Raw genomic sequence first — 17,512 nt, forward strand, 5'->3', positions numbered from 1 at the left:
TTAAAGAATTGGGAAGAGTTTCTGTGTCCTCCCTTTGTGGCTTTCTCCTTTCCTAGTGTTTTGTATTTTCCAGATGCTAAGTTGATCCTGAATTTAGTTTTTTGGTTCCTTAGCCAGCAATACTACAGGTTTCTATCTGAGTTTTAGCTGCCCCCTCCCTCTACAGCTACAGCTTGTTTTCAGTTGAAAAACTGCAAGAACAAAATGCTCAGTGCTGTGCCCATATTCGCAGTATCAACTCCCAATTTCATTCAACTCTTTTGCTCACTCTCTAATGCTTGTAGGTTTTGTTTTTATGTAGAACTTATAATAATTTCTATCAGTGGAGGGTTTTCCTAGGACCAGATACCACGTTGTTAGCAACATTAAGGAATAGATTATGCAATCACACCAACAAGTGCAAAATTAGAAGTATTGTGCTGTTAGGAAATACACAGTGTTATGAGATTGAATAATAGGGAATGTGGCCTATCAGTGAGGTTAGTAAAGTTTTTCTTCAAGACATGGTAGAGAGAGGAAGAGAATTACTAGACTAAGAGAAGATGAAAGAGGAGTCCACACAGTTATCAAAAGGATGGTAATCTAATCGAACTTTCTCTGTAACATTCTTCCTTTGCTCATATTGTTATTCTCTCAATATTTAATCGTCCCTCTGGGCTTCTGTGATATAGATGTAAGAGAATCTATAGCTGTGGTATCTGTAATACTATTTAATGAAGAGTTTGTTGTTTGAAAATTTCTTGAGCCAAAAAAATTGTTTGTATGGACCAGTTAAGTGATACAGAAGAGTTTATGGACTTCTATTATTCATGAGTTGCAAAGAGATTCCCCTACCTACCTCATGTACTCAGAAATGCCAGCATATATACAGGCACACATAAACTTACATGCATACATGTGCAAATTCAAAGCCAAGAAAAAGTTATCCTGTGTGACCCAAATGGAGAAGAAATGTGCAACCAGTCTGATGAACAGGAGCCTAACCTGAGGGACCTCAGACAGAGCCTTGCATATACACAGCAGGTTTGGACTGTGCATTCCACAAAGGAAAGAATTACTTAAGATATACACGTGCCTAAGACAAAATAAATTGTGTCGAGTGTTGTTTCCAGTGGAGGCCTTAACAATGTCTGCCATCCCATATGTTCTTCTATAACGCATGACGCTGTCAAGAGTTTAAGAAGTGGAGTCTAATTCCCCTCTCCTTGAATCTGTGCTGGCCACATGATGCTCTTCAAACCAATAGACTATGATGGAAGTGATCACTGCAAAGATCAGATTTTCAAGGGTAGATTTTTTTAAAGGTCATTTTGCTTTCAACTAGGTCTTTTGGTTGGGGTGCTTGTTCTTGGGACGCCCAGCTGCTATATCAGAAGTCCAATAACTCCAAGAACTCCCTATTCCAGGGGCTTTGGTTTGTGATCCTCCATATAACTTCATCCTTCAGCTAGGTGCCACCGAGGGACATAAATCAACCTCATAAGAAGCAGAAGAGTGTCCCAGTAGAATGTTACTCACCCACAGTGTGCAGTCATATTAGAATGGTTGGTATTTTAAGCCAAAACATTTTGGGGTAATTTGATATATTGCAGTAGTAACTGGAACGGAATTGAAATCAGAAGGAAGGAATGACATGTACACATCAATCACAATTAAGGAAACTGGTGAATCTATTTGTTGATATAAATCAATATGGGCTTCATTTTTAAGTCGGGCTGAGTGGTTCATAACAAGGTGATACTAAGATATTAATAACAAACTAGAAACTGGAGTAGGGAAGACTAATGCTAAAACTTTCTAAGGTCCTTGCTTTATTCAGATTGACTTTAAGTAGGCACATTAAAGAAAAATGTACAATTATTGAAACCATACGGGGAAAAAAATGAATGTAGAAAATTCAACCAAAGACCGAAAAGTAAAAACTAAGAAGCAAATAAAAGATTGGATAACTCAACACCCACTATCATCGTCAATTCCATCTCATTGTGACCCTATGTGGAGTTTCTGAGGCTGTAAATCTTTATGGGAGCAGACTGCCTCATCTTTCTCCTATGGAGCATCTGTTGGGTTTAAATGGCAGACCTTGTGGTTAGCAGCCCAGTGCCTAACCCACAGCACCACCAGAGCTCCTTGTGATGGTGACTAGACTACGTAAAAGAAGTTGAGTGGTGTTAGTGTTATACAACAGTAACTGTAACTCGAGTAATCCCAGCTGTTCTAAATGATATAATGCTGTTTCACAGTGCTGCGAGGAGCCGTGTGATGTGTTCGCAACCACAGCCAGTTGCGTTCTTCCCAGTAGGAGGGACTGTGATTCTGATTGATAACATTAAGAATATGTACTTGTAAAGAACAGAAACTTAGCTCACCAGAAACTCTAAGACAAGTAGGAAATAGATGTAATAAGTAGCAAGTTAAAATAGATTTGCGTATTGGACAGCATTTAGGTTAGATGCTGTACTAACGTATATATTGAATCTTCTGGGTTAACAGAAATTCTCCCTTTCTCGCCACATTATTACAGTAAGACTTGGTCATCTGTCTATGCAACTTGAAGAAGATTGGCTGGATATATGAAGAAAGTCTAAGGAGGTGGCATTTACTTAGGACTTGGATGGTATGAAGTCCGTTACTTGGACTTGGTTATGGCATGAGAACTTGAGGATGGAATTCTAAGGAGAAGCCTCCGCAAGTGGAAGCGTTCTGATTCCGCACAAAAGAAAGGTTGGACAAGTTGCTCATTGTCTTCATTTGTAAAACTTGGAGTTCCCTAAGTGACGCCTAAGGGTTTTCCCAGCTCAACAGCTCCATAAGGACCAAATGCTGTTTGTTTTTAAAGCTGTCAAATCTTGAAGGTCCTTGAAACATTGGAAAAAGAACAAAATCTTCTAAAGGATGGAAATGTGACAAGGCTCCAAGTTAGTGAGAAGGGCTGATGATAAAGGGGACACGTATTCCCATGCCTGATGTTCTACACTGGTGTTACACATGCCTGATGTTTCCCATGCCTCCGTGTAACAGTCTTGGTCTCTGGGTCTTTACTTCCACCCTAGGGGATGTGGAGGGGCCATTGGTAGTTCCGTGGTAGAATTCACACCTTCCATAAAGGAGAGTTGGAAGGGCTTGATTTTGGCGAGTGCATATCAAACTGCAGTTACTTCCTATGTATCAGGAGAGTCTTGGGTATAGATGTGCCATTGACTAGGTTTCAGCGGAGCTTCCAGACTAAGATGGACTGGAAAGAATGGTTTGACAATCTACTTTTGAAAATCAACCACTGACAGCCCGATGGAAATAATGGAGTTAATCTGCAGCAATCCTGCCCACAAAGAGCTATCTTCTTTTACTCCCCAAGGCTAGAAGTCTTACCTTGAGAGTTACCTCCTCTCATTAGCGTTTTGACCTGATCCTTCCTTGCCTGTGACGTTGTGGGCAAACCATCCAAATTTGGGGTGCACATTTTGAGGACCATAGGCTTTCACACTAGCCATATTCTCATTAGTAATATGGGACTCTTTGGGTCTTCTTCTGCCATGTTCTTGTCTCATTGCTCATTAGAACTCGGATGGGAAAGAAAGGGCTCTGTATTTGGCCCCTGAAAGTTGAGATTCAGGGTGAAGAAGTTATCTATGCTAAGAAGGATATTGTTTTGTTTGTGTCCAGAAAAGGTAATAGTAGTGAATAGCTGGATATTTCAGAGATTCAAAATTATCTTAGGCAAAATAATCTGCCGAGAATGAAAATGCAGCATGGAATTAGGAATGAAAAGTCAAAAAGGTTTAGAATGACCTCCGTGGGAAGTCTCCTAAGGAGCCCACCGAAGCCCAAAGGCTGTCTAGTGGCAGTGACAAACCAGGGAAAAGTTAAGATATGTGGCTACAGGGCTCACCATCAGCCTGGTTCTCTTTCTCCCAGGGCTGAAAGTGATGTGAAATCGCTCTAGGAAATATATCGTATTCTTAAATTATATAAATTTTTAGAAGCTAATGAAGGACTCTCTAATGGTTTAGTAGTATATGATTGTATCTATATTGTTATAAGTGGTAAACCATTTTCTTCAAATGATTATTTAGACAGCCACTAAATTATCTTTGCAAGTCTACGTAGTGTAAATGGTTATCATACTTAACTGCTAAGTCATTGCCCCCTGTGAAACACAATTCTCCTATGCCACACACAGAGTCAGTTGAAACCTTGTTTCAGTTGGCGAAGGAGCTCTGGTGGCACTGGGGGTTAGGTGATGGGTTGCTAACCACAAGGTTGGAACTTAGCAGCTGCTTCAGGAGAAAGAGGAGGCTCTGTGATTCCATAAAGATTTATAATGTCGAATGCAATTCACTGCCATGGAGTGGATTCCAACTCTTAGTGGCCTTAAGACAGAGTAGCACTGCCCCTGGAGGTTTCCGAGGCCATAAATCTTTACGGGATTAGAAAGCCTCATCTTTCGCCCTCAGAGGGGCGAGTGGTTTTGAACTACTGATCTTGTGGTTAGCAGCTTCGTGCATAATCCATTACGCCCCCAGACCTCCCTCATTTACAGTCTATGAAACCCTATATAGGGTTGCAATGAGTCGGAATAGACTCGATGGCAATGAGTTTCATTTAGTCACTCCGTTGATTAAAGGTGGGTTTTCCTCTTTTTTCATGTGTGTGTGTTAAGGTTGAACTTTTTAAAAAGCATTTTTTGTACCATCAGTCATTCTACAAGGGATTGCATTTTTAACATCCATCATTTCTCATTACATCGCCCATGGCTTGACTGAAGGTTGTTGTTAAGCGTGTTACTATATCTTCTTTTCTTGTCACATTAAATGATAGATTCAATCATGGATTCATGCCGAAAAGAAAATGCCTAGCCCAGATGGAAGTACCAACACCTCCGTAAAGTAACCCCCAACTATGCTCTGCACCCTTGATTTGGCAAATCCTATTGAATTTAAGGGAGTTACCATATGTGGTTCGGTGAAGGGAGGAAGCCGGGGTCAAGGAAGTCTTTCTGTAGGTGGTTGCAATTTGAACAGGGGTTTGGAGAGAAAGGAAAGAAGCTGGGAGAGTTCTAAGTGTAGAACTCAGTTTAGTCCAAAAGGCATGGAGGTGTGGTTGCTAGAGACCTTCAGGATGCGTGGCTTTGGACGGTCCCTTTGGCTAGAGGAAGAAGTTTAGAGTGAAGGTTGGTCTCTGTGACTAGAAAAATAGTTTGCAACCAAATTGCCCAGTGCTGCAGGTGGCCAGATCTAGCCTTGGTGGGTGGGAATTTGATAAGGAACAGCCTCAGGAGAGGTCGAAGGAGAAAATCCAATGGGGTTGGTTGCTGGAATGAGATTCTGTAGAAGAGAGAGAGAAGAGGGTAGAGTGGAGAAGCAGGTGAAGTTGGAAGGGAGGTGAGGAGGAGTGAGACAAATAGAAGGGAAGGCTCAATTTTATTGCAAAAACCAAGCAAGTAATGTTCAGTAGATGACAAAAGAATAGCTCCTAATATTTAGAAATACAAACAATGTTGTAAAACATATCTGTCAAGAGTTTTTACTTCTGTTCCCCTGTCGTTCCTTTCTCATTTTTTGGCAACAGAATTTAAAAAGAAAAGGAAGAAAAGAAAACAGCATATGCTGAAAGAAATTAAGTATACAACAGGGACTGAAATAATTTCCAATAATTTTTCTTTTAGTCAGATTCCTATTATAAAATAAGAATACATTTTGATTCAGAACTTTTATGAAGAACTTGTACACTTTATTACAACATCTGTTTCTACATTTAATTTCTCTCTTCCCTTTTATAGGTGCTTGCCTACTTTTCCCCTTCCAAATGAGAAGACCTTTTGTTTGCCACAAGAAGGCTATTACCCAGAATGTTCATGGATTTTCAGCTATTAAGATGTAATGATATACCTTGAGTATTTAACTATAAATTTGAAAAATCTCCATGAGCAATCTCAAAGGAATACTTAGAATGCACTCCTGGTAAATTGGTTCATTTTCCCGTAATTTACTGGAAGTGCTGATACGAGAGCAGTCCTAATGGGAAAAGTGCGTTAATCCCTGGAGTTACATTGTGTGTATTACATTGTAACTCTCAAAAAATAAAACTATGAGGCCATTCAGCCTTCATTCACACTTGTTATTTAGAATCACAGTAGAGAATCACTCATCTTTTGATGCACAAAATTAGAAATGATATATTTAATATCTTTTAAAACAAGAGGCACAGTAATCCTCAGTTATGCTTTTGTATAACAATTGCCCTTTTCCCAAATAAGGACTGTTCTGGAAGCATAATTCATTTGGCTTTGAGGAGGCCTGTGTCATTCCACTGGTAATTGAAATATTTTTAGAAGCCCATCATTCAGCTTTCTTTGATGCCAGTCACAAAGATGAATCTGCCTTCTAGCCACAGGCATCTAACACGTTGGGAAATTATTTTAAAGGATAGGCAGTTGCAGGAACATTTAGGGTCTTGTTTGGAATTCTGTCTAATTGTGCTTTTCTTCTTTGCCAGAGGACTGAAGGCTGTGGAACCGTAACTTGTGGCATCAGGTGGCTCTTTTGGAAGCTGACATCTATGATTCCAGAAATTTGAGGCAGATAGGAATCCCCCTCTAAGAATTTACCAGGACTCTCCAACAACAAATTGCATCATGGACGACAAGCTGGACCCTTCCCGAGACGACCTGCCTCTCATGGCCAACACCAGCCACATTCTTGTGAAGCACTATGTATTGGATTGGGACGTGCATTTTGAAACTCGCACCATCGAGGGCTCCATTGTGCTTTTTTTGGAGCCTGGACACAGATCAAGGAAACCAAGTAGTCCCCCTGAGGAAGCTGGCCCATCGAAGTCACACAAAAGCCATGCATTTAGGACGCCAGAACCCTGCCATGCTCCTGTGACAAAAACAAGGACCTTCTCATCTAAAACAGGATATAATGATTTTGAAATCTGTGGTAAAGGTAAAAAAGAGACTTTTTCTGATACAGATGGTAACCATGGCAACCCCCAACAGACTTCTGGGATTTCTGGTTCAAAGTGGTGCTGTGACACAGGGCATCATGGGAGTGCGGATTTTGTGCTGGTGTTGGACTGCTGTGATTTGTCTGTTTTAAAGGTTGAGGAGGTGGATGTTGCTGCTGTGGCAGGTATTGAAAGATTGACAAGGTCTCACCAGCTTGTTTCTGAGGAGCGCAGGAATCCCATTATCCGTGAACTCGTGTCTCTGCCTGCAGATTGTTGGAGGGAGCAGTTAGACTACTATGCTCACTGCAGCCAGGCTCCTGGCTGTGGGGAGCTCCCGTTTGCCACCGACATGTGGAGCTTGCAGATCAGAAAGACAGGGGCACAGACAGCGACTGATTTTCCTCGTGCCATAAGGATCTGGTACAGAACCAAACCTGAGGGGAGATCTGTTACCTGGACCTCAGACCAGAGTGGCAGGTAGGTCAGCCAAATACCCCACAGCCCCGTGCCCATCTATCTGGCAGGGATGCTCGGCCCAGATGCCCAGATGTGTTCTGTGGGATTACCTATTGAGCTTCAAGCCCTTGGGCCAGCACTGAAGCAGGTGCATTCCCTGGCATGCTGAATTCTGATTGGCTTGCCTCCCTTAGCTCAGGATGAGAAGATTACTTCATTACATCCCCAAATTTCTGAGGTAGGAGATGGGTAGGTGAGCCGACTAATTCAACTCTCTGTCCAGCTCTGCACTGAGAACTCGGTCAGAGATGGCCAGTGCAGTCAAGGGGGTGAGATGTGTCTTGGAACGAATACGTTCTTAGAGTTCCTTGATACTTCCCAAGCCTGTAGGCTGCTGTGAAGTTGGATCTTGGGAAGCCTCGCAAAGTGCTTCCAAATAAAGCCTGCTCTGGGAATTTCTTGCTGTACCTGTTTCTGGGCACCTGTGCCTTTCTGGATTTTCTGTTGTAACGTCAACGCAAATCCCAAAGCACTTGACCATTGTGTTTCTGAGAACAGGGACCACTAGTCCTGCTGTCACTGCACACTTGCCTGCTTGGGCTCTGCTTCTTGGTGTCTGATGCCAGGCAGTCCTGGGATCCTAGGGTGGAGAGGAGGATTGCTGAGGCATCAATTTCCAGGAAAAGTACTTGGGTTCGAATGCCACTTGTCCTTTTCATATTGCTAACGTTTGATATTTCTATGTGCAAACAATGTAGTAATTATTGCAGAGCTTGGATGGAGATAGGTTCATCTCATTTAGCTTGCATTGGGGCCACCTTCGAACGGAACCCACCCACTCATGCCTTCCGTTTGAATCCGAGTCTTAGTGACCCTGTAGGTCCGAGTAGAACTGTCCCATAGAGTTTCTGGGGTTGTAAATCTTTATGGGCATATCTTCTCCTTTTTCTTCCTGGAATAGTTGGTGGGCCTCAACCATTAACCTCTCAGCAGCCCAATGCATAACCCATTATGCCACTGAAACTCAAAACCAAACTCATTGCTGGTGAGTCAGTTCAGACTCATAGTGACCCTTCAGGACAGGGAGAACTGCTCCTGGGAGTTTCCAGAACTATAACTCTTTAACAGGAGTTGAAAGCCCCATCTTTCTCCTGAGGAGCAGCTGGTAGCTTCAAACTGTTGACCTTGCAGTTAGCAGCGCAGTGTATAACCATTATGCCACCAGGGCTCCTATTAGGCTACTAAGACTCGTATCAGTTAAGGCAAATTCCACATAAATTACTTACAAACTCCCTCCCCCAAACAAACCAAAAATCAAAAACACTTTTAGATATTTTTAAAGGCAGTACTTTGACCTCCGATTACCCTGTTTCTTGCCTTTTAATCTTAACTGCTGCTCTGGTCTCCCGACTGCTCAAAATGAGTGCCGCTTCCTGCCTGATTCCTGCTAGAGTCTGAGGCAGCCTTTGGGACGTTGCAGGGTTGATAACAAATTTATATCAACACAACAGCATACTGATTTATTTATAGAATAACTTACTGAATGTTCTTTGGAGACCATCAGGGAAAAAGACAGGTGCTCTTAGTATCTGTTGAATATTTTTGATATCATGAAATGTAGATTTAAAAATAAGATTTAATGATGGACTCCCTCTGAATGTTTAACTAGAAAATTGTAGTTTTATACATCTAGAGATTTCATTTTTTTGACTGGGATATTAGGGAAGAAGAAACTATTGACAATTACTTGTGAACCTCTACTCAGTAATTGCTTCAATTGTGACCGTCTCCTAAGTGCTCCCTACAAAGAAAGAGATGAGACGGGAGAGTTAAAGTAAATGTGAGACTGGGTGGAATGAGTGTCGGATATGTGCTTATGGTTTTCATAGGAAACGAAAGCAGTCCTTAGGCTAATTTCCTCCTTTGGAAATTAACTTTGTGAATTTACTCTGGGTTTCTCCTTTTCTGCTCATTCAATAGAATACATGACCACAGCGGGGGCTTAACTGTATCCTGGAGAATTTGCTACTGTACGTTAGTAAGTAAATGTCATGTAGATGTTGTTACAAGGATAATTGATGTTTAAAAAAGCAATCCTAGAACAGTATTTCCTTTCTTTTTCTGTTTTAGTGGGGAGGGTGCGGGTAGAATCCTATGTCAACCAACTGTCTAAGTCCGGATAGTCTCCCAGGGAGAACCGCAGCATAAGTCCAGTTATTCTCCCATGGAGAGTCACCGTGTCTCTCTAAATCAATGTTTTCCAACATGGGTGATAACCCACTGGACAGATTGGGGTAGGGGTGTGGTGAGGGCAGATCAAAAGCAGATACCTATGCTTTATCCTGGATTTGGGGCAATAATACAGATTTTTTAAATTGACAGATTGGCACCGAGGAATTTATTGTTCTGAAAAGGGGGTAGTAAGCCAAATAAGCTTGGAGATCTATGGTCTTCTACACCCAGGTATAAGAGGACATCTAAGTCAGTGCTAGGAACTTGGAGACTTTGTGGGACTTCAGATATCCGGAAGATCCTAGCCTGTGCCAGAAATAATTCCTTGGTAATATTACAAATAGTAATTGACTACATGGTCAAAAACACCTCATAAGTAGAATTGTGCTGTATGGCTAAAACTTTTTGCCTGTAGGGCACAGAGTCTGTCCGTGTTTATTAAAACAAAAATAATTGTTCTGTAATTACTTTTGATTGGCAAAAAAACTATCAGTATAAAAACCTGAAACCAAACCCACTTCTCTCAGGTTGATTCTGACTCATAACAACCCTATAGGACTGCCTGTCAAGATTTCCAAGACTGTAAGTCTTTATGGAAGCACACTGCCACATCTTACTCTTGTGGAGTTTGGTGGGTGGGAGCTGCTGGCTCGCAGCTGAACACTTACCCACAGGGCCATAGAGATGTTTCACCATCAGTATATCTGTCAAAAATCCTCCAAGTCCTGGATGAAGGACTTTTTATTCCCATTTTACAGGTTGGAAAATTAGATAAAGTGACCAGAAGTTCCTAAAAAATGTCACGTTTCCATTGTGGTTATTCTGGAAGGATGCAACATTGAATTTGTATCAGATTTAGTCCACTTAATTCAGGAAATATTTGAATGGCAGATGAAAGCAAGGCTATCCGAAAATTTCAGGACAATTCAGTTATGAAAGGGAACTGCTTCTTTCTTTTGAACTTCATTCACCAGCTCCCTTATTATATGAAAGTAGATTTCAAGTATACTTAAACAACAAATTATACTAGCTTTCAATGTATCTCATATTTTTAAGCAAGGCTTAGAAACTTTAAACAGTCTCTAAATTGGTACATAATTTCTTTTTGAATGCCGTCTGTGGCTTCTTCTCTTTCTCCTCTTGTCTATCCCAATCCCACTACTACAGGATCTATTCCAACTCATAGCGACTCTAGATAATGTTTCCAAAGCTTTGTAAATCCAGGACTAGGCAGCCCTGCCTTTCTCCTGTGGATCAGCAAGTGGGTTTGAACTGCTGACCCTGCAGTTAGCAGTACAGCCCCTACCTGGCAGCACTAGCAGACCTCTTTTTCTTTTTTTTTCAGCTTAAAAACCTTTATTAGAGAATCAGCCACTAGTTTTCATCCACGTTGACTGTCTGTAGGTTTTTGAAAGTGGTGACGGGCACGTAGGTGACCAGAGTGTAGAGCTTGTTTGGGGAATCTTCATCCTCGTTTCGTTTCCTGGACAACCGCACACGGATGCGGTACGGGACGTTCCTGATTCCTTTGGCCCATACAGCTTTGTTGAGCCTGGTGTCGGCGTACATCTGGTGTCCCCATCTCCTTCATGGCAAACTTCTGAATCTCCTTGAGCGCCCGAAGGGCACACTTCTTGAAGCCCACGCCATGGATACGCTTGTGAATGTTGATGGTGTATTCCCTGGTCACGACCTCGTTGATGGCTGAACAGCCCTTCTTCTTCTCACTGCCCTTCTTCGCGGGACCCATAGCGCCGGGACCAGGCTGGAAAGCTCTTTTTCTTGAGAATAAAATTTTCTTTTTGTTTTATTAATTTGATAAATGAATCGATAATCAGCTAGAGGATACCAGAATGGAGTGCAGAATGTGGCAACAAGAGTCTAACAGTGCAGGCTGCCCAGGGATAATAGCCACAGCCCTCTCCCTCTTGCCCTTTAGTGTTATGTAACTGAACCAACCCTTCCCCAAAAAACCCAACTCTCTGCCATCAAGTTGATTCTCACCCTATGACGGTGAACTGACAGTGGGTTTCCAAGAATGTCACTCTTACAGAGAAAGCCTGGAGTCTCTCTCCCTGGAGCAGCTGGTGTTTTATAACTTAGGACTGTGTGGTTAGCAGCCCAACTGGAAAACAAACAAAACCCTTCCTCACAATCACCTTTATTTGCAGCATGTGCTGCTCTTAAATCTTTGAGAAGATTTCTAGTCTTTTCTTCAGACCCATTGCCTTCAGGTAGACTCCAGTGCTTCGTGACTCCACAGCACAGAGGGAAGCTGCTCTCCGGAGCTTCCGAGATGTTAATCTGTACGGGAGCAGTCAGCTTCCTTTACCCTTCATGCAGCGGCGGATCGTTTCCCACTGCCAGCATGGCAATTAGCAGCCCCATAGTTGATCCCTTATTCCATGAGAGCTAAGTAAGAACTCCATACATCAGTTCTGAATATACATTCCGAACATATAAATGCTCATACAGTCAGAAATGGATCTCGTTTGTACCTCTGGTACTACATGTATTACAAATGTAAGAAACCACCTCACTGAAGGGGTCAGGGAAAGATGCTTACCTAAGTAACTTTGGAGAGGAATGGAGTAAGGAGGACTGTAGGTAAATGCAGGTGTACGTAAGCAGTGTATTATAGTTGATGTATGAATGGTATATGGAGTAGGGTATGTCTGTCCAAAAGCCCTTGAAGGGAAGGAGAATCAGACTCATTATCAGCCCAAGGCTGGTTCTTATGAGGTTGAGGTCAGATAGCCCTCCAGCCTCTAACCTCTTAATCAGTTTGCACATCAACCATCCCTCTCAGAGTACAGTCTTCTGCTTTGTTGGGTTCCACAATTCATTACAATACCACACAGAACTCACAGATAATACTCATGTTTATGGGTTTTATTAGGGAAATTAACTGATAATTCAACATCAGTAATGGTTAGGATACAGTTTTTTGATTAGGACAACTTCTTCTCAGCCATGCCCATGCCTCTTTTTGGTCCAGCCAACCTGACTCCTTGCTGCGCAATGTTGCGAAGCTCTGTTTGTACTGCCAATAAACGCCCTTCATTCCACCCTAACCCTCAGCCTGAAGGTGCTTGGCTCTAGCTCTGCGTGTCAGGAAAAACTCCCTCAATTAAATGCCCAGACAGTCAGTGCCTACTCTGCAAGTCCCTCCTCCACGGGTGAGGAGCAACTCCCTCCTCACTTGCTCCATGGGTGAGGAACCCGCCACACTGCCTCGTGCTCTTGAGGCAGCTGCCTCCACTATCTGTTTCTTCACCACATTTCCTAGGTCTCAGATCTCTCTCTCCCAGATCAAGGAGATTCAGTGTCCCAGGGACCAAAGAACACACTCTATGTCTGACTCTCCTTTCTTGATAGAAGTTAGATTTCTCCCCTTTTCTACTTTTGAGATGATTAATATTAGACCTAAAAGGATGGAAAACTATTCAATCCCCCATTGATTTCCATGGACTCATAGTGACCCCGTAGGACAGAGTAGAGCTGCTCCTATGGGTTTCTGAGACGGTAACTCTACTTCCATGAAACAGCTGGTGGTTTCAAACTGCTGACCTTGCTCTTAGCAGCACTGGGGGCATAGGAGGTTACATGTTGGGCTGCTAATCACTCTGTTAGCAGTTCAAAACTACCAGCTGTTCCTCAGAAAGATTAGGCTTTTTACTCCCATAAAGATTTACAGTCTTAGAAACCTACAGTGCAGTTTTACTCTGCCCTATAGGGTCGCTATGAGTCAGGATCAACTCAGTGGCAGGGAATGTTTATTTTCATGGCCCTATTCAGTTATTTCATGGGAGTTATAAAGACTAAGGATCGATCTTGGAACAGAAAAATAACATTAGGGAAAAAAACTAAGGGAATTTGAATAAAACCTGAACGTTAGTTCTTAAAAATATATCAGTATTGGTTCACTAATTAAAGCAAATGTACCATACTAATGTAAGATGTTAATGAAATGAGAAACTGGTATGGGGTATAGATGGACATTTTCTCTTATCCGTGCAAATTAAAAAAAAACATTTAAAACGGTTCTAAAATAAATGTTTATTAAAACTTAAACCTCAAATTTGCAAATAAGCCACCATCTTTCTACCCTGAAATTTGTAAGGACTTTCCCCCACTTTTACCAAGTGGCAGTCTTTTCTGGAGAAGAATGGGAAACATATTCGAATTAATTAATGAGTACTTTTTTCTACTAATTATCAATAACTTCTCCATTTACCTGGTTCTATAAGGAAGTAGCTGGGAGTATAAAACCTATAGATTTCTGTTTTTAAAACATGCTTTTAAAGTAGTTTTATTGACATATAATTCACATATCATATAACTCAATGGTTTGAACATATTAAAAAGAGTTGCACATCATCACCATAATCAAGTTTAGAGCACTTTCTTCATTTTGACACTCATTGTTATTAGCTCCCAATTTCCCCACAACATCCCCTGCCATAGCCCTCAAATCCAAACCAAACACATTGTCATCTAGTTAATTCTGACTCCTAGTAGCCCTATAAAACATGGTAGAATTGCCCTGGTGAGAGTTTCTGAGACTCTTAACTCTTTATGGGAGTAAAAAGGCTCGTCTTTCTCCTGAAGAGCAGCTAGTGATTTCAAACTGCTGACCTTGTGGTTAGCAGCCCAACGTGTAACCATTACAGCACCAAGTCCCCTGCCATAGCCCTAAGAAACTATTCATTTAGTAACTATCTCTATAGATTTACCTCTCCTAGATTTCACATAAAAAAAAAATCATCCCCAAACAAAACAAACACAGGAATGAAGAAAATGTTCTAAAACTGAATGTAATTAATGATGAGTGCAACTTTCTTGATGTGATTGGACTATTTAATTGTATGATATGTGAATAATGTGCCAATAAAAAATTTAAAACACCTAGCAATAGTAACAAAATAAAACAAAGAAAAACTCGATCCAAAAGAGAACAGAAAATAATAAAAACAGATAGGAGAGCAAATGCTTTGAAAATGATTAGGGAAAAGAATGTACAGATGTCCTTCATACAATTGATGTATGTATATGTATGGATTGTGAAAAGGGTTGTATGAGCCCCTAATAAAATGTTTTTAAAAATGGGTCAAATGGGGAAACAAGGTGCTAAAATTTAATCAAACTTTTGTCTCCATCAATTCCCTTCTGATGCATTCTCTTTCTGAGAGGTAGACTGTTAACATCCCTGGTCAGAGTCCAAGGGGATTCTGAAAATCCTCTGGGGATTCTGCAAATAGATGTTAGGCTTTCAGTGTCATCCATAGCCTGCAAACTAGGTGCTCAGGATTTAAGCACTAATATAATCACCTACTCTGATCTTAGATTTTATTATTTCAATCCTTGGATCACACATCCTGTGTGCTGCTTCTATGGGCTTAGATGACACCTCACTTAGGTGGCTGGTTGTTTTAAGACAAGCTTTTAAGACTGCATCCAGAAACTGTTCTTTCTGATAGCCATGCACCATCTGCTTTCTTTACCACACTTTGAAGTTAGCACCTGTAATTTCAGTGATCCATTCATAAGGGTAAGTACTGGACAGGACTGCATCATAAGTACTGATTGTTTTTAGGTTAGGGTTTACCATTAAGTATGAAGTGAACATATATTCATATATCTAAAATGTGTATATTCATATATATATATATACACACACACACACACCTGTGGCAACGTTATCAGCTTTTTAAGAGTTAATATAGTAATTTCCTTGGGCCTTTGGTAATTTTAACAATAGAATCATTAAACTAGCTAATGGTATAGGATTTAAAATGCTATTGAGATAAGGAGGATATTTATATCTGGGAAAGCTTTTTAACCTAAAATACAAGAGATTAAAACCTCATGGAGAAGAAGTTTGGTTAAATACAGAAAATTTATTAGAAAAACTGTAATCACTTGAATCATTGTTAGGGATAAGGAAATAGAGTAGGAAATGGTTTGTATTTTAAAGTAATAGTAAAATTTAAAATGTCCTCAAGTATCGTACTATTTCTTTATTTTAGATAAATCAGGGTAAAATAGGCAAAACACGATAACTTCTTTTCCTGTTTGATTGACAGCTCAACTATCGGTTCAAGAAAGATGTAAACTTTTGAAGTACTTTTAGTTTGACATCAAAAGCAGATGTTAAAAGATGATGTTTTTCTCCCTCACTGAATTAACTGCATTGCTTTATAACTAACTGTACAGGAAAATTTTAAAACGAAAAGAATAAGCAGATAATCTCTGACCAAAGATTTTGGATTTAAAAAGACCTTAAAAAATCAATACCTTTTTTCCTTATTTGCTTCAAGGAACTATACCAAATTCATGAGAAGTGAAGTGGAAATACACATTAAATTCTGTATTGTTATTATTATATTAGTACAAAGGAAGAATTGAAAAACCCCAGAAACTTGCAGGGGTTCACAGTTCGCCTTTCTTCCCTTTGCTGCTCGTACTCTGTACACTTCTATTTCCCAGAATCCCAACCAAGTCACTAAGGGTGGAGAGACAGTGGGTTATCTTCACTTAAACAACCAAACAAAAACAAATAGCCAAGCATCAACAGAAACCAACAAATATAACAACTTTGTGGAAAAGATTCTGCTGAGCCACACACAGCACCAGTGAGTTCACTGCCTCTTTCCAGCTTCAAGAAAATGCCATTCCCCAGACACCAAACTATGCTAACTGGGTCCCTGAACATAGGTGACTTTATGGAAAGGAGTGTAGTTAAAGCATTTTTAAACCTAAAGATGCCCACCCCACCCCGCTGCCTGCATAAAGCCCAAAGCATGTAGAAGTCAACGAAGAGAAGGACAACTAATGGCTTGATTCCCTACACGTTTCCTCTGCAGGTGGTGCCTCATGAAAGAAAATAAGCAAACACATCCGTGTTCTTTCACCTCCTATTTTGCACGGCAGAATTAGGGTGTCCTGTCTTCGTCTGACTACTCTGTAAACATAAATATTGACCAAGAAACCCAAGGGATTGTTATTCTGGCAGGTTCAACCTAAATTGAAAAGCTATATTAATGGCACATTATCATAGGCCCGCCTCCCTGCCCTTGTTATTCTATCTTTCTGCTGCTTTCTGATTTTTATCATCGTCTTCACACCCTACAACTCCTCTTCAGTTAACTGGGGCTTCCCAAGTGTGTCCGTGTGAATGAGTGTCCTGAAGCATGTGAGACAAGCCTTGGTCACAAAGGCTCAAAAACAGATTTCTTTGCGCATTGGAAAGAATTATTCAATCTGGAAATGATGAAGTTATAAGCCCTGAAGAATTTCAGCCAGGCATCTCTCCCATGGGCATTTTAGCAACATGGCTGAGGACAAGGCTATGCTTGTCGGATTAACACAGCTGCCTTGATTTCCATGATTAGACATGCAGATAACTCCAAAGCGTGTTTATAAAAATACATCGATTTCCCTCCCTACCGTGGGGATCCAGACCGCCACGTTCTCATTTGAACATAAGCTGGCATGAGGAAAGCCATTTTCACTCTTCATTTGCCACATAGCATCTGTGGAGACTCCTTTCCCCTTCCACCCGTCTCCCCCCAGCAGGTATGGCCCTACATCCTACCACGAGGGCTTTAGCAGGAGGTTCCGCTCCTGTTAAGATAGAGCCATTTAACTTTAAGCTGCTTTTAGATATTTTCACTACAAGGCGTATAAGAATGTATAAGGCTGCAAAAGACCAGAAAGCCCTTGGTTGCAAGGGCTTATTTGGGAGGAAGAACTGAGGCTACACTGTGATCCAGGAAAAGGCCAAGATTAGAATTGGCTTGGAGCAGAAGAGGGTCCCTGCCCTTTCAAGAAGTTGTTTTGAGGCCCTTCCTCTTGTGTGATTACTGCTTAT

At 41.1% G+C, this 17,512-nt stretch overlaps 1 protein-coding gene and 1 pseudogene across 3 annotated transcripts in view; one reads left to right on the forward strand and one right to left on the reverse strand.

Moving 5' to 3' along the window:
- Nucleotides 1-17,512, forward strand: part of AOPEP (aminopeptidase O (putative)) — a 502,851-nt gene that overhangs the window by 35,176 nt on the left and 450,163 nt on the right. For 2 of the 3 annotated variants that reach the window (XM_075549788.1, XM_075549790.1), the window contains exon 2: nucleotides 6,496-7,428. In XM_075549788.1, the coding sequence (XP_075405903.1) occupies nucleotides 6,635-7,428 (794 nt within the window). In that variant the 5' untranslated portion in view covers nucleotides 6,496-6,634. Of the gene's footprint in view, nucleotides 1-5,770; nucleotides 5,877-6,495; nucleotides 7,429-17,512 lie in introns of those variants that run through there. The other variant, XM_075549789.1, reaches the window with a different exon arrangement.
- On the reverse strand, nucleotides 10,981-11,389 carry LOC142448877 (large ribosomal subunit protein eL31-like; annotated as a pseudogene).

This window comes from Tenrec ecaudatus, chromosome 5, assembly GCF_050624435.1.
Source record: "Tenrec ecaudatus isolate mTenEca1 chromosome 5, mTenEca1.hap1, whole genome shotgun sequence".
Taxonomy (NCBI): domain Eukaryota; kingdom Metazoa; phylum Chordata; class Mammalia; order Afrosoricida; family Tenrecidae; genus Tenrec; species Tenrec ecaudatus.